This window comes from Haliaeetus leucocephalus, unplaced genomic scaffold (assembly GCF_000737465.1).
Source record: "Haliaeetus leucocephalus isolate CR32 unplaced genomic scaffold, Haliaeetus_leucocephalus-4.0 Scaffold228, whole genome shotgun sequence".
In the NCBI taxonomy this organism is placed as follows: Eukaryota; Metazoa; Chordata; class Aves; order Accipitriformes; family Accipitridae; genus Haliaeetus; species Haliaeetus leucocephalus.
In genome coordinates this window covers 255,873-274,012 of record NW_010972664.1, presented here as the reverse complement: position 1 = coordinate 274,012, position 18,140 = coordinate 255,873, and the positions used below count along the sequence as shown (strand labels likewise).

The following is an 18,140-nucleotide window of genomic DNA, read 5'->3' as shown; positions in this document are numbered from 1 at the left end:
CTGAATAAAGCTGGAAAGCCTAAAGCAAGTCAGAAGATGACAACTGCATCATTATTTGAGAGAAATATTTATTTTAAATCAAATACATATGTAAAACACATTGTTCAACTGTCTTGCACATTCAAAAAATGCTTAAGGAACACTTTTTTATGTAAAGATAAATGTAAAACTGTCATTAATCAATAATACAGAGATAAAATAAAAGTTTACATGAAGAGGTGATTGTGTAACCTGAAGTACAGTCTCCTAGTTATTCTTCTGTGGGTGACATGTGACATCATCTGACATCTGAAGTCATTCAGGTGTATATGAGACTATGCATAACAACAGAGTGAAAAATTCAGTTTTGCAAGGTATGAAGAAGTAGCATCACACAGTATGCTATCAGTTTCATAATTTTTTCTTAACAATTTTGCTCTGTTGTTTATATATATAAATAACAGGTGCCTTTATTACTATGAGACCTTCATGCAAGTTTTGGATTTTTTTGTTTGCTTTACCTTTTTATTTTTTTAAATGAAAACACAATGATAGGCTCAAAAGTATATCTATGATAAGGAATATGAACAAATAAGCAATCTAGACTCAGAAAAAATTGGTCACTTTGAAAAATGTGTGGTGCGCATGCTCCTGCTTTGTAGAGGCTTTATCTTCAAATGTTAAATAGTATGACTAGAAGTTCATTTCCCAGTTTAAATCAAGTTATATTTTTGGTTTTACTTTGTCTATACATCTCTTGTAGTTTTCTTTTATTCTCCTCTAGACAACAGCGTTTCCTTGCATGCTTTCAGTGATACTGAGAACATATCTTTAAATACAAGTATATTTTGCTCAAAAATATTACTCTCATTAATAATTTTAGTAACAAATACTGATAGTGTTCATGCTATTGTAGTGCAAATATGTATTGATGGAAATCATGAACACTTTCAAGTGAAATGGGTGAAATCTCACTTCTTTCATCATCAAAATTTTCTATTTCCCACAACACTAGATTATCAATTTATGAACATTTCTAATTTTCCAAATCATCAAAATGAATACAATTAGGTGTCTAACTGCTTGGTGGCATATAATTGCCAATGGAATATGGTATTTGGAGTTCCTATCTGGCAAGTACTGCACTGTAAGGTTAGTTTAGCTTCAGTGATAGGAAAATCATCTGCACACAAAGAAAGCACAGAGGAACAATGGCAGGAGTAACTTGATTAATAATCTGCCTCAGCTGCCCCAAGGCACATCACAGGAGTGACACCAGCTCATTAAAGGTCCATTGCCACAAACCCAGAAAAGCAGAGACACACAATAGCAGGTGGGAACTCAAATTGCAGATTCTGGAGGAACCAGCACCCTCTCAGCGCTGTCCCAGCAAAAACCCATCACCTCCATGGGATGCAGGGGAAGAGCATTTTGAGATCGCGCATGATTTATGGGATGTTTCAGGAAGGAACCAAAGTTGGGAAAGGGATGGACTTAGGTGTTTTGAGGAGGTACAAGTGCAGGAAAACAGAGGAGTAAGGGGATAAAAAGGGTGGTCGTGTGTAAAGAGCTTGCTGGTTAGTATGCCTTTCTGGCCATGCCTAGCACCTGATCACTGCAGTCTGTCCTATTTCCTTATTAAACTCCACCTTCACCTATTTTCCAGCAAGGGGATCTCTGCTTCATGTGTATCTGTGTGTACGGGGGTCTGTGGTGCCAGTAACTGGAGTGAACGTGGGTGTGTAAGTGTGTGATGACTAGTAAAGATCAAGCCAGATGAGCTGGCAAGCAGGTGTAGTGGTCTGGGAGCCAATGGGATATATAGGTCTCCAAATGACAGCTCTGAGTTGTGAGAGCACCTGTGTATCTCTACAGAAAAGAGCACAGGCAGTCAGATATCGGGATAAGGGGAGTCCTTGTGTGCGTGTGTGCGTGAGAGAGGGGCATGGGTCGGGGTGTCTCTACCAGCAATTGCACTGGGGCTGTGGCTACAGAGGTTTGTATGTGCAGGTGCCAGCAACTGGAGACACTGGGATCCAGGGGCCAGTGATAGGGCAGACTGAGCCCCACTGCTGGTGAGGTCCCTCTTCTACATATACGCACATACACATTTACTTTTACTAGTAGAAATCCATCCTGACCAGTCAGAAAAAGGGTCATAAGGAGACAATTGGTGCTGTCACTGCTCCTGTGAGTGCTCTGTGTGTCTTATTTATGTGGCCGTCCATGTATATTTGTATATTGTATATAGCATAAACTCCCTGTCAGGAATGTGTGCTCAGCCTTGCTATTGGAGAGACCAGGGACTGAGCCAGACTAGGAGGAACCTGGTCCCTAGAGCCCACTGTAGGAGGTCTGGGAGACAAAGGAGGAGGGATCTGCTAGGTTCCCAAGCTTATCTGATAGGGTGTTCTCCACAGTCACAATGAAAGGGATGATAAGAATGATCAAAAAACCCACACAGGCCATTCACTACAGACATCTCTAAACTGTAATGGCTCTTACAGCATCACAACCATATGAGATGCAAGAAAGGATGTGACTAGGTCACACTGCCTATAAACAAAAATTTTCATCAGTAATGTTTAGAGATTCCAGAGGCTGCTCTTAACTGTGTCATAGACCAAAACTAGATGCCCACTGCTATCCCTGAGGATTAATTGATAAAGGAAATGTTTCTTTCGAGATTAGAAGATAACGGAAATAGGTCAGGTTAAAGCAGCAACCTAGTCAATCAATATCTCTGGTCCAAATTTATCTCAATTAAGTTAAACCATTAAGTTAGAAGCTAGTTGTTCTGGTTTCACCCTCTACTCTATGGAGAAAAAAACCACATCTCCAGAGAGAGATTCAGCTGATCAGAAAAAAATAAGTTTGGTTTTGTTTTTTGTTGTTGGTTTGTTTTTTTTTTTTACTTTGAGGGTGGAATGATACAAGTTATACAAGTTAAGTCTGGGTCAGAGCTTTAATTTCTAGACCTAGTCTCTTCAGGTGGTTAAAACACTATATTATTTTCAAAACAGACTGGGGGGGGCGACATGTGCTTGCAACTTCAGCATAGTCTGAAAACAACGGAAGTGCAAGGTTCTTAATTTTTTCCTGCTTGTGTCAACAGTAGGAATGTATTTTTACATTGCCATTCAGTCTGATGGACAGTTGGATGTGCATCTCAGTCACCAAGACAGAGTTGTGGAGTCATACTTTACACTTCAGGGGTAGATTTGGAATAAGACAGCCTCTGCCTGTCTCTAAAATCTGATCTGTTCAGGTAGTAGTAGGAAGCACTCCCCTCAAAGGTTAGGGCATGGATTAGGAATCCCTGCCAGCATTCTTCTTAGTAAAAGAAATTCTAAACTGCATAGCTGAGCATAAGCCATGGCTGAGTGCACATCTGCTGATACATTTACTTACACGTCTAGTGCACTAACAGTATTTAATTTACAGCTTTATGAAGAGCTCTGTAATACCTTAAAGATAAAAGGTGAGGTATCAAGGTAAAATATTCCATATTCAATTCAAGCAACCAGCCATGTCTAAAGTAGAAAGGTCAGGAAAAACAAATTTCAAAAGCATAACATGAATTTTCCAGGGCTTTTGGTATCCCTTTAGGAGTTCAGAAAATTTTTACCCTGTAAAAAGGTAGAGATCTCCAAAAATACCTTGTTTGTTGAGTTTTCTCTGTATCTCTGCAATTCATCACCATGGTTCCATACATCTCAAGGGTCACTGAAAAAGAGCACAAGATAACTCCCTTGATTTTTGTGGTTCTAAATCACAACAAAGTCAGATTGCCTTGTAAAAAAATCAAATCAAAGCAAAACAAAACCCCCTCACTTTGCTGCTTCTGAACCATTGTCCATAAAAGGGCAGAATCTTTAAGGTTCTCTGAAGATTTAAGAGGAATACATCAATATCTGTAATATCATAAGAACATGATGAACAGAGATGACAAAATAAAATAAAGAAAATGTCATTTTACATAGTTGTGTGTTTTTAGAAAGTCAGTCAATAAAGAACAAACAACACCCTGGTACTATATTCATCTGATTGAGTGAGAAGTAAGGCAGAAGGAATAATATGTAAATGCAACAATCAGCTTGCTACAGGTAACTGTTGTAGGAGTTTGTACCTGACTTGTTTTTAAACAATGTAGAAACAGAACCATTTAGGTTGGAAGGGATCTCTGTTATGCCTCTATTCCATCCTTCTGTTCAAGGCAGGGCCACCTTTGACTTCAGACCAGGTTGCCCAGGGCCTTGTCAAGCTGAATCTTGAAAGTCTCTGTTGAGGAAGACTGCACCTCTCTGCTGCAGCCTGCTCCAGTGTTTGTCCTCATGGGGAAAAGTTTTCTCCTTATATCCACTCTGAATCTTCCCTGTTTCAGTTTATGCCCTTTATTGTCCCACCATGCACTGCTGTGAGGAGCTTGGCTCCATCCTCTTCATGACCATGATATGGGCAGGCAGCTCTTATGTTACACTCACGCACACACACACGCACACACGCGCGCGCACACACATATACATATCCAAGTAGAGTTCTGGTTCCTCAGCCTCTCTTCACAGGGCAAGTGCTCCAGCCCTGACCAGCTTGGTTGTCCTCCCCTGACCTTACTCCAGTTTGTTGATATCTGTCTTGTACTTAGAGGGGTGAGGGGAAAAACTGGACTCAGTAATACTGATGTGGTTTAAAAAGAACTGAGTAAGGGAAATAATCACTTCCCTCAATCTAGCAGCCATGCTCCTGTTGGTGCAGCCCGGGATGCTGACAGAGTGCACTACTGATTCCTGCTCAGCTGGCCATCTACCAGGACCTCCAGGTTTCAGCTTTCAGCTAGAGCAGCTGCCCAGCCAGTCATGTTCCCAGCTTATCTTACTGGAAGGGATAGTGCACTCTGGGTGCAGAAGTCTGTCTTTGCCACATATAGAACATACCAAGCAGGAAATATCCTAAGCATATTTGTTTGATAGATTTCAAAGTTGAAGAAGGATAGATTTAAATGATAAATGGAAGAGCTGAGAAGTAGTTGCTAACCTAGTATACTTTGCACTTGCCCAGCCTTCTTGAGCAGTAGATCACACCGTATCACTAGGTCCTATCCTCAGTTTCCAAATGTTGAGCAAAATTGGAAGCTTTTTTTTTTTCCTTGCTTCATAAGTTCCAGACTTCTGTAATTCTGGTATTATGTAACCATGAAAGGAAAAAAGATTTTTCCTATACATTCATTGGTCACTGCAGATTGTAAGTGATTTTTGGGTTACAACAACAACAAAAAAAGAAATCTTAAGAAAAAATGTTTTCCAAAATTAAGTATAATTAAGTGGCATAATGTAAATAACAGATTAGTGAGGTACTGTATGTGTGTAAAAACAAGTGTCTAACAAGTTATATCATTAACAACAAGTAAAACTCAAACTAGATGGATTAAAAAAATGCTTCTACTTTCATTACAGGCCTTTCCAAAAAGATTTAAATAGGTATGCTCACCTACAGACTTAAGGGTAAAATACAAAAACCTAAGAGTTTACTTAGCTTACATAATTCACATCAATCAGGCAAAGAATCAACTGACTTTTTGTTGCAACTAACTTCCTCAGTCTTATATTTTAAAAGAAAATGCAAATATCAGATATTAGACATGATATGTTTTCATACAAAAAGAAATGAAAATACAGTACTACGTGCAACACAAAGATTCCTGACTACAATGTCAAGGTGCACTGATACTAAAGCATTGGTTTTAGCTGGGCTTAGCTGACACATCTCATTCAAGGCCTGCTGTTAAGACATCTGGTACTTATTATTCTATTGCTGAACAGTCACTTGGGAGAAAAAGATGGAGAAATCCAGAAGAACGATATTAGCCATTCAATTACAGACTAAGCATCATTTACAATAGTAGTATTGCAATAACTTATGCTTTAGAACCAAGATAATTTGATTTGAATACACTGTTTCTGAGGACAAAACCCAAACAAAACAATAGTAACAGTAACAATACCTAAAATTAACTTGGTACATTATAACATCTAGTAATTAGCATTTTGTCTGCTCTACACAAATGACATGCCATCAAGTTTAATCAAATTGTCCCTAGATTTATACTGTGCTGAGATCTTAATCAGGTCTATCAAAACCATATACGTGTCTGCTTTGGACAGCTGCTAAACAGTATATAGACAATATTGGGTGCAGAAATATTCAGTAAAAATCTTCATCAAGCAACTCAGGCTTCCAGTAGTAGCCTGCTAAATGAAAAAAAAAAAAAAAAGCTTTTTTTTTATTCACTATGATTTTATTTTAAGCTGTAGTGTATTTCTAGTTCGCATAATTTTGTTAGAGAAAGTAAAGAAAATGATAGTAGGGACCCTATAAAATGTAACTTTTTTTTGCACAAGGTAGGTCAGAGTGGCTTGCTTGTTTCTGCAAAGAAGTCAGACTGGTAAAACAAGTTCACAATTAGTTTAGAGAGAACAAAAAATTTTCAGCGATGATCGATTTGTCTGATCAGCTTTCAGTTGTAGGAGATATTCTGAAAATGGTTTGGATTCTTAAACCATAGACACTCTTGGGGCAAACTATTTTCCAACATGGGTGAGGTTTGAGTCAACTGAAATTGATAGTGATATACAGAAATAAAAGCTAAATAGATGCCTTCAGTTAAACTAGAGTTCAGTGTCACATTCTGAAATATGTGATGTTGAAAACTGAAAAGCAAAGTTGCCATGGGGCTCCATGCAGTTCTTTTTAAATACTTAATATATATAGTGAAAGGATTTAAGTTTCCTGGATCCAGTCTCCACCTGCCTTGCTTCAAACAGGTGAATTATCCATTCTGCCTAGTCTTTGACTTGACTGATTGTTACGTGGATGTGGTTAGTGTTCACTACGTTTGAGTTAATATGCTAATAAACCCATATAAATGCTAGGTATATTTAGTTCAACTTTGTGCCATGCCTTTTCATCAGCTTGGCTCATGAAAAAAGTACTCTTGTGTACTGCTAGCGGAAGTTTATGCAAATATTTTCTAAAAAATTTTAATCAATGGTAGTCTTAACCCAGAAGGGAGTTTAAAATCATCCTAGGTACATGTGGATTTTTTTAGTAGGAATTGTATGCATAACTAGATCAGTCATCAAAATGTATCACACACCTGACTAAAGTAAATTCCTTATTTTTTTAAATTAAAAAGTAATCTCAGCTTCACTATTGTAAATCTAGAACAAATCAAGATTTAAATTTCTGTTAATCTCAGGCAATTTCATCATCTCAGTAGGATTGTTCCAGATTTGTATAACTATGTGAAATATCACATTCTGTCCTAAATTTTATTATTGCTATGATAAAGTGATGCACTTTCTGGAAAAACAAAACCAAACCCAACCTATTTTAATGGCTGTAAAAAAAGAGAAAAAAGACAATATGCATTAGAATATACTGGAGTCAGTAGTATTATAAAGTTATAATAAATCATTGTAATGTATACACCATGGCAAATCAATTTTGTATACCCCATCAAATTCCACTGATTCTTAAAGTGACACTATAAGAGGGAACTTTTTCTGAAGAAAAAAGAAAAACCCCTGTTATTAAAAAATTTACACATTACTTGTAAGACTGTTTCCAATTTAAATTAACCTATATAAATTAATGGTAAATCCACTGAAGTCAAAGATGTTACACTAGTTGTAGAGAAATCTGAAGAAACAATAATGCTTACACTGCCTAGAGAATATGGAATAATTTACAGAGGTTTTATCTGTGTGTGAACACAGCAGGTTTGGAGAAGGAAAAAAAATTATTTGACCCAGATTATACACGACATTTTCTCCAAATCTGTAGTCACTGATACAAAAGATACATCACTTTCAAATTTATTTGTTTTTTAAAAAGTCTAATAAAAGATACTCTCCCATTATAGGTCATCTCCATTGAGTAAATAAATGGGTTTGGACAGAATACTCTTTCATTTAACATTGCTGCTTGCAAAGAGCAGTGCCACAGGCATCGTAATGCCTCATGGGAAAAAAACCCTTTCCTTAAATAACTCTTGCACATGACTGCAAAAAAGAGACAGGTACTGTAGATTCCAGTATAAATTCCAGATACAGTACTCTGGACTTCGAAGACTTTCTTTTTCTGAGAGAAATGAGACTTCTTTTGGATACAGGACAGTGAGCCACTCATCTGAAGAGAATAAAAGCTTGTCAAGGAAATGCATTCTCATGAATATTTCCAATTCATTGTTGATTCCACAAATGTAAAAAAGAGGCAGGAGTCTCTATCAGAACACACATAAGCAACTCATCAAGGAAACCACATGCTTAGGAAAGGGTTGCTAGCAAACTGAAACACTATTCAAGAAAATGCATGCAAAATAATGAAGGAACTGATACCACAAACTCAGCCAATATGAGAACAAGCAGCCCCACAATACGCATAAAATAGCTCAGCTACGAGCTCGTTATTTGGAAAATTTGAAGGTTTTAGGTTCAGTCACTTGTCCTGGCAGAAAGCTTTGCATCTAGGAATGCCAGAGGTTGGTCATTCCTGTTCTGTTTTGATTGCGCTCCAGCCCCCCTCTCTCCTTTCCCATAGCAGCTTAGGTCCGGAGGACCATGGGAGTTCCGCAGCCCGGCACCACCTGCCAGCTCTGGGATGGATGGGGACACACCTAGGAGAAAGCCATCTCTCGATGAGTACAGGCCTGCTCATGGGCTGCTGGGCAGGGCAGCACCTCAGCAGCAGGAGGTGCTGCCTGGGGCACGATGGGGGTTTCCTGCAGCAAAAAGGCCCCAGGCTTCAGGAGGTCTTGAAAGGGTGGCTGAGAGGGGATGGGCAGGCAGGGAGAGGCCTTCTTGCGGCTGCTGCCAGCCCAGGCCTTGGGCCTGGCCCCACAGCAGCCCTGGGCCCCACTGAGCTGGGCACCACCCAGACCCTGACCCCATCCCATCCCACATTGCCCTGGTGGCCCTGGGCCTTGTTCCCACAGCCCTCAGTAGATACCAGGGGGAAATTCTGAATGGGATCCTCTCTACTTTACAGCCTTCACCCTGCAAGACAGACCCTATGCCCTCACTCCTGTCTGCTAAGGAACAGCTAGGCTTTTCCCCTGAATCTGGGTTAGTAATTTTGAAGGGAGAGAATTAATTTAGCCTAAGCCCCATCACCCAAGGTTAGATGTACACTGCTAGAGCACTGTGATGGTGGAAGAGATTTGTCATGCCTACAGCATTAAAGATTCCCTGGCTTCAAACTGGGCATGAGGCATTTCTACAAAGTATTTGAATCCTTTAATTTCTTTACACTTGTTTTCTCAGCAGGCGTTGCTGGTCCCTAAGGTAAATAGAAAGGTCTTACTCTATGTACCCCATGGTGTCAAAAGAATACATCTACACAGGATGAGATGTAATTTGTAGGCAGGTCATGTTTCCTACATGGCCCTGGTACCTGCTGATAGCTTATCTGAGACGACTTTGAATAAAAGTGATGTGAGATAATAGCAAGCAGAAGGGAAAATAAGTAAAGAAATCTGCAAGCCAAGGCAAACTGCAACTGCTGTTGCCAAGAATATAGAGCTTCAGACTCCACTAGTGAATAGTTATGAAAAGGGTAAGCCTAAATCATCTTGAACACATACCAAATAACACCCGAACATAATTTCTGAAGATAAATTGCCTTCCAGACTTGAATGAAATATCCCTTTACAGAAAGGGATTAGGTGACCCAGCATCTAACAGCCCCTCTTCGCATTTCTTTATTGTTATTCAGTCTTTGGAAAAGGACATACACGGACATACACGGACAAATATATTTATCTGATGAGCAGGGACTTGGAATAACACCCAACTGCTTCCAGCAGACTATTAAGCTTGTCACATGACCAAGCTTCAGCAGCACAAGGAACCATTTAATAGCCGTTTAGTAATAGATCTTGGAAAATTAATCTTGCTGTGACTTGGAAGAGCTGAAATATTTGGCTGGTTTTAATGCTTCTCAAATTTTTCTAATTAGATCCCCAGGTACGAGATTTCCAATGGTACTTTATTATAGGGAAGTTGTACCAGTAACTCCAAATTTAATATAGTCTAGAATACCAAGAGGGAAGAGGTGGGTTCTGAGGATAAAACAAACCAAGTCACATAGACCTGAAAAAGAAGAGGAAAGAATGGAAAGAAACGTAAAACTGTGATTCGATAAAAAGAATGTTCCTAGGCTACTGTCCTGGTTTAACCCCAGCCAGCAACTAAGCACCATGCAGCCGCTCACTCACCCCCCCCCCCCCCACCTAGTGGGATGGGGGAGAAAATCAGAAGGAAAAAGGTAAAACTTGTGGGTTGAGATAAGAATAGTTTAATAGAACAGAAAGGAAGAAACTAATAATGATAATAATAAAATGACAATACTAATAAAAGGATTGGAAGATACAAAACAAGTGATGCACAACGCAATTGCTCACCACCTGCTGACTGATGCCCAGTTAGTTCCCGAGTATCAATCTGCCCCAGCCAACTCCCCCCAGTTTATATACTAGACATGACATCACATGGTATGGAATACCCCGTTGGCCCGTTTGGGTCAGCTGTCCTGGCTGTGTCCCCTCCCAACTTCTTGTACCCCTCCAGCCTTCTTGCTGGCTGGGCATGAGAAGCTGAAAAATCCTTGACTTAGTATAGACATTACGTAGCAACAACTGAAAACATCAGTGTTTTATCAACATTATTCTCATACTGAATCCAAGACATAACGCTATACCAGCTACTAGAAAGATAATAACTCTATCCTAGCCAAAACCAGGACAGCTTCAACAGAGTTGTATCATTGGATTTAAATATGCTGTCTGAGCCATTTCTAACAATGTAAGACAGTATCAGTGTTGACTCTATCAGCATTTTACAGAAATCCACCAACAGCTAAAGTCTTTAAAGCATAATACAGTAAATGTGTACAGTGCTAGTTTCTGAGCTGGTGTTATAGTATCAGTCAACTCAAAGATGCTGATGCACGCACAATACAACAGTGATGGCATATCAGTGCCAGACAAGCTAGAGAGTCTTAGACTGAAATGGATTGTCATGATCATAGGCTTAGTCTCCTGTGTAGTGCTGACGCTGAAGTTTCAGTCAGTAACTTTAGCAGTAGAGGAAATAATTCCTGAATTATGTACAAGTGAACATTTTTAGAAAATTTGCTTGTGAGTTTTGAGGGAGAACGTATGCACACGTACATAAACATATACCATTAGTTGCTGTTACTGAGCAGTTGAATAAAAAAGAAAATATACTCCAGTTATCTTAGCTTTAATTTGTAATATAAAAGAAAATATTATAAAGTTATTTTGTTTTCCCATGCAGTTTCGCTCTACTGAGTATGCCTTAGTTATGGCTAGTTTGCTGTTAGTTCAGGTGGGAGAAATAAGATTTTAAGAACTGGCTCTAACATCAGCTCTATGCTATTGGGAATATTCTGCAGAAGTAGACTAGAATTACATCTGAATAAAATAATAAGAGATATTCCAGCAAACAGATTTATTTTATCACCCTGGACATAAAACTTACCTGCTGCCTTATAAATGTTCCAGGAGTCTGACTTACATCATAGACTTTTTTATAGACTATTTAACATGAGTAATCCCTGGCCAGTTGGAATTCATATGATAAGGACACAGACAGAAAGACTATGTGCTGAATGGATCTTAGAATTGCATATAAGCATATATTCAAAATATCTACTTTTAAGATATAATTCTGAAACAGAAAATGCTAGATGTGTCTAGGAACCTCTGCCTGCAGCCTAATCACACCCTGCATCTGCACATAAATAAATTAGACTTCGGTGAATGGCTAAAACAACTAAGTTTGCATGTTTTTTTTTTTCATTTGCATAGGGTTGTTATTTTATAATGCTGAAGCTATAACAGATTTATGAAATATAAAGACTGAGAGTTTTGTCCTTGTTTGACAGTATGTTTGCACTGTGAAAAATTTTAGACCTGCAAAACATGCATGCTTTGCAGTATCAGTCATACTGGGTTTCTTATACAACCTTTCTGAACAATACCTTACTAGCCAGAGTCTCTTATCCCTGAGCTTCATATAAAACCAAACAAAAAATTAGAATGTCTAGGAAAAGTCACAAAAAGAAGGCTCCAAACTCCCAGATGAGGAAGGAGTTCCCCAAGTGGGAACTCTAGGCCAGTAGACAACAAAGGCTCCAGCATCCAAGCACAGCAAGATGGGGCTGAGCTTGGTCTCAAGACAACCTAGCAAAGTCACCTTTAGTAGTACAGATTGGCCAATAACTTTGGCCAATAACTGATAATTGAGATTGCCCAGAAAACCTTGCACTGCAGTCCCATTGCTGGTGATATGTAGGAACCTCAGTTTAAGGTTGCATTTGAATAGCCTTGGAGCCACAATCTGGTGGCTGCAGAATCAAACATTAGACTAAGTTAATAAGTTTATCAGCAGCTCAACTGTGAGAAACTGCTGGTTTTAGTATTACTTGTACTGCTATTGACTTGTGTTCTGATCATTATTCTGTTAAGATTGTAATGGAAACTGAGGCCATAATTATATAGTTTGTCAGAAAAATCAAAAAAGACGAGGCTATACATCATTGACACCATTAACAGCAACTAATATGCACACATTAATACAGCCAGCTGTTAGTGATCTTCTCTAGAAGAACGGCTTCCAAAGCAATAAATAATAAATAGATCTATGTAATGCAACTTGTTACAAGATTTTATCAGCAAGATGCATGCTTGTTACTGTCGTATGTAGTTTATTGAAAAATTCCTTTTGTAAAGTTTATTAGTATTCTGAGACTGAGTTTCAACCCAATAAATAGGAGAAAAATCACAGCTACCGGATTTCGGTTTTCATCTTTGGAATTTTGTTTAAAGGAGTTTTAGAACAGGCTTTTCCAAAGCTGATTCTGATCAACAGCTGGCTCAAAGAGGGAGAGTTCTTCAGGTATGCATATTTATTTCCTGCTAAAGACCAAGTTTACTTAGTTCATATTGAGAATCCTAACAGAGAAGTGATCAGTTAGGAAAATCCTAGCTGTAATATTTTGAGGAACTGCCGAGCCTTTACAGCTTGGATTGGGAATCACTTTCTCTGGGAATGCCTCCTGTTCTCAGGTTTGCTTCAGCCATGAATCAAGGCAGAAACTGAAGCAGCAAGAGTTTCACATAATGAAAACCCACAATATTTCTTATCAAAAGCAAGTGTTTCTGCATTCATTTATTAAAGTGCTAGCTTCATGTCAATCTCTGTTCATCTAAACTGCAACAATCTCCCACACAAGTGACTGTCGATATACCTCAGGCAGCAACATTGCAGCCTGTGGTGATTTACCTGAGCTCAGCTATCTCTGAGGGATGTCCATCGAGGCCTGCTTATGAGACTGATGAGCCCCAAACAGGGAAGACTGTAGATGAGATAAACTATTTGAGTTCCAGTATAATCTTATTTTATGTGACACTGGGTTATGTCATGGTTATATAATTCTCATAACATACCACACAGATTCAAATGGCTGGAAAAGAGATGGGAATCATGAGGTACTCTGTCCAGCAGTCATGAAAATTAAATTGTGATACATTCTGTAGTCCTCTTTAGACAGCAGAAACAGCTTCAGAGGGACTGAAATATTGAAACAAGCCATGATACGTATTTTCATTCAGTTTACTCAGACTTATATTTTTTGATTTACAGAGAAGTTCAGAATGGTTCAGAAGAACATATTTGCATGTACAGAGAAGATATCTGCATGTACAGTGTCTTTCTTCTCTCTTATGTTTCTTTCCCCGGACTGTTTTTTAATCCATGAAACATTTCGGTACTTTTTTTTTTTTTTTTAATAGATCTGTTAAGTGATTACTTTCCATTTACCTGTGCTTCTCTGAAACGAACAGGTTTACCCCAGAAATATCTAAATAAAAACTTTAATCTGAAGCTTGTAATTCTTAGTTTTACAATACCCCAGTATTGATTGCATTATTGTGAACTTTTTTTTTTTTTTTCAATTAAAGTATCTCCATGGCTGACCAGTACATTTGTACTATATCAGCTAAAAAAAGTAAAATAAAACTATGGAAGATAATGACTCAACAAATATTAAAAAGCATGCATAAAAAAAGTTTAACATGTGACCAAGTAAGGAAAAAAAAAGTTTAACCATGTATATTACACAAGATTACAGCCATAGTGCTAGATTATGTTTGAAACTTTCTCAGTAATTAGAAATTGTTTGCTGTCCTGGTGTCGTGGTTTAACCCCAGCCAGCAACTAAGCACCACATAGCCGCTCACTCACTCCCCCCCATCCAGTAGGATGGGGGAGAAAATCGGGAAAAGAAGCAAAACTCCTGGGTTGAGATAAGAATGGTTTAATAGAACAGAAAAGAAGAAACTAATAATGATAATGATAACACGACTAAAATGACAACAGCAATAATAAAAGGATTGGAATGTACAAATGATGCGCAGGGCAACTGATCACCACCCGCTGACCAACACCCAGACAGTCCCCGAGCAGAGATTCCCTGCCCCCACTTCCCAGTTCCTATACTAGATGGGACGTCACATGGTATGGAATACACTGTTGGCCAGTTTGGGTCAGGTGCCCTGGTTGTGTCCTGTGCCAACTTCTTGTGCCCTGGCTGGGCATGAGAAGCTGAAAAATCCTTGACTATAGTCTAAACACTACTGAGCAACAACTGAAAACATCAGTGTTATCAACATTCTTCGCATACTGAACTCAAAACATAGCACTGTACTAGCTACTAGGAAGACAATTAACTCTATCCCAGCTGAAACCAGGACACCTGGTCCATCTTTAATGAAAATAATTTGATCAACTTTTTAAGCCTAGCTGTTGCAGAAAACATGACCCAGAGACTGTTCTTAGTGTTTTGGATAACTATATATTCCCTAAGGAAAGAGATTGATACAAAGAGCAGGTGCAATGCATCTCTGAAAATTTCACTGATTAGTATAACAACCATTAACTGTTTATTATAGAGAAGCCATGTAATTGAGAATATTATAATCTACTTCTGAAAAAAACCCAAACCAACCAACAAAACCAAAAAACCCTCTATAATCATGATAGATGTCTTGGAGCAGTGTTCTCCTGAGTAACTAGTCATTTTCTGAACATTCTTATATCAAGCATAATTCTCTTCCGCTACAGAGATTTTTCCCATTACTTTGTCCTAGCACATCACTAGTATCTATTTTCTGTAGTTCTATTCACAAAGTTCTCAATCTAGATTGAAGTGTACTATTAACAATTTAAAGTAAAGTAAAGATTTTAAGGTTTGCATTCTGAATATTGAAAACTAACTAAGGTATTTCCAGGAATGGATATGAAAAATTAAGCAATTTTTTCTTCCCTTAATGTTCTCTACCTCAATAACATTCTCCAGGTTGCAAAATTTCCACACTTTCCTGTAAAAATGTTTTTATTTTGAATACTTTGTGTTTTCAAACTGGACAGAGTCCTACCTGAAATTTTCAGCCGTATCTTCTTTTCTACTGGAAAATACCAAGCCCTATGACTCAAGACTATGATTTCTTGAAATAAAAGCACAATTACACAAACGTAAATGAGTGGACAGTAAAGCATACAATTTAAGAAAAAGGTTCACAAAAATACAGGTGCTTACTTCCTCTGTTTGCTTGAGCACAGCAGTAACTATTTTTATGTCTTACAAGTGGGTTCATTTTGAATAACAAACTCTTCACTGTGAACAAGGTGGAGAATAAACAAGTTCCTTATTCACTGGGTTAGAGCTTCAGAAATGGCAAAAGAGCTATTTGCAATTTAAGCTCCAAGTCTTGTCACTAAAAAGACTTCTGGTGAAGCAGAATTTAAAGAACAAGTTTACTTTGCCTCTGATTTCACAGAGGAACCAGAACTGTGGAGCAGATGGCAATGCAACATCACCTTTAAGTAGTCCTGGTCTTTTAACAGGAGTAGCCTTTTCCTGCCTCTAGAATACACATTTTCATAGAAGTTCTGGAAGTTAGTAGAGCTCATAATCTGTCCTTCCCAAAAGAGTTGCAAAACATTTGGAAAATATCATGACTGAAACAAAGGAAGGTTTCTATTTCACAGCCACTAGAAAGGTACTGTACACTAGATTTACATCAGTATACTGGCCAGCTCTTCTCTCGCACTATGTAAAGTGTAGGTCTTCTTGACATACTTTGACGAAGCAGAAAAGTCCCCACCTGCCCTCAAATGAAAGAGAGGTAATAGCCAATGGGTACCATGGAAAAAAATTTCTCTGTCTTCATTCCAGCCCCAGTGCCAGCTACCTTCAAAGTCACTCTTGCATCTGCAGCCACACAAGAACGGAGCCTCTGACTATCAAAACAGGTGGTTAAGTCCCTAGATACTTCCTTTACAGTAGCTAGGGTTTTAAAATGTTTTTAAGTGAGATTTTTATTTTAAGATGTGGATTTTGAGAACATAGATGAAAATTTCACTGTAAAACCAAGTATCAATAACTTTGAAATTAAAGATGATTTAAGATATGAAGATCTTAAAAAGTAATTATTCTGTGTCCATAACAACAGTAAAAATTAATGAACAGTCATAGAACAGCCCTATTTCATTATTATTTCTACTTTGTTACTATAATATATTTCTCATGTCTCCAATAGTTGCAAAGCAGCTTCCTTCATTCTCTCTGGAGTCAGAACACCCAACAGGACACCATTTCTCTCAGAGGTATTCCTCATTTCTGTCTGTATTTAGTTAACCTGCTCATATGTTTTTATTCCACCCTACCCTTTATGATTATTTAATTAAAAACCTAAACTTACCATTTGAGAGCTAGAAGCGAAGCTGCTACCAGGAGGTTTGCTGCTTTGTGTTGCTTCTCTGGTCAGCTCACCAGAAGCCTTGATTGTACTGCCTCTTCCAACGGATAGAGTAAAAAAGGTTTAACCTAAAGTTAAACTAGAACTCCTTGCACTGGATGCAGATGCCCATGCTCTGGCAGGGGGCTGCAGGGCGGCCTCTGTGAGGAGAGGCTGGGGCTGCCCCGAGCCGGACACAGCCGGTTCCAGCCGCCTCCGACCGACCCACTGCAGGGCACGGCTCAGCCCCGCAGCCACCACGGCGGAGCCGCAGGGAAAGCCTGTGTAAGAAAGGGCAAAACGCTGCCCGGCTGTGAGGGGAAAAGTGTGAGAAACAACCCTGCGGGCACAGAGGGGAGAGGGAGAAGAGGGTGAGGAGGTGCTCCAGGCACCCCAGCAGGGATCCCCTGCAGCCCCTGGAGAGACCACACTGGGGCAGGTTTATCCTGAAAGGCTGAAGCCTGTGGAGAGGACCCCACACAGGAGAAGGGGAAAAGCGTGAGGACAAAGGAATGGCAGAGAGGAGCTGTGAGACCACAACCATCAATTCCCCATTTGCCCTTGGCAGGGAGAAGGTAGAGGAGTTGGGAATGAAGGAGAGAAGTTGAGCCTGGAAAAAAGTGTTTGAGGGAATTGTTTAATTTTTTTTCTTTGTTTCTCACTACCCAAATCTATTTAATTGGCAATAAATTCAACTTTCCCCAAGGTGAGTCTGTTTTGCCCATAACAGTAACTGGTAAGTGACCTCCCTGTCTTTATCTCAACCCGTGAGCTTGTCCATCATATTTTCTCCCCCTGTCCTTGTTAGAGGAGGGGGAGTGTGTGAGCAGCTAGGTGGGCTTCTGGCTGCTGGCCAATGCTAACCCACCACACCTCTGTGTGTTACTAGTCTCCTCTCCACTTCCATCTCCTAACGTATTTGGTTTTTCCAGATTCAGAAGATGTGTGACTCACAGGTGTCCGTTGACACGTCCATGTGTCTTTATTGGGGATGTTGACAGGAAGTCATCCTTGAATGACATCCTTACAAAACTCTATTTCTAATAAGCACACAGAATTTCTATGCAAGGCAGCTTAACTAATGTATGTTCCCACATAGCTATGCAGCCTGCTCCTTAAAACAGGAATAATTACTTGGAGATATCAGCCAAATATATTCTTCAGTTGGGTAAGAGGTTCTTTTCTTGCAGTGTTTTTTAAGATTTATAAATTAAGATGTTTCATCAAAAAGGGACACTGAAATATGGATTTTAACAGTTTGAACCTCTCCATTCACAATTAC

General features: G+C 39.0%; 1 protein-coding gene across 1 annotated transcript in view; it reads right to left on the bottom strand.

Annotated features, from left to right (window-relative positions):
• TMPRSS15 (transmembrane protease, serine 15) overlaps positions 1 to 17,880 on the bottom strand; it is a 159,488-nt gene extending 141,608 nt beyond the window's left edge. Inside the window, 4 exon segments of the mRNA XM_010567628.1 lie at positions 10,114 to 10,127; positions 15,880 to 15,984; positions 16,823 to 16,916; positions 17,813 to 17,880. Of these exon segments, the coding sequence (XP_010565930.1) occupies positions 10,114 to 10,127; positions 15,880 to 15,984; positions 16,823 to 16,916; positions 17,813 to 17,880 (281 nt within the window).
• Between the last annotated feature and the right edge of the window lie 260 nt (positions 17,881 to 18,140).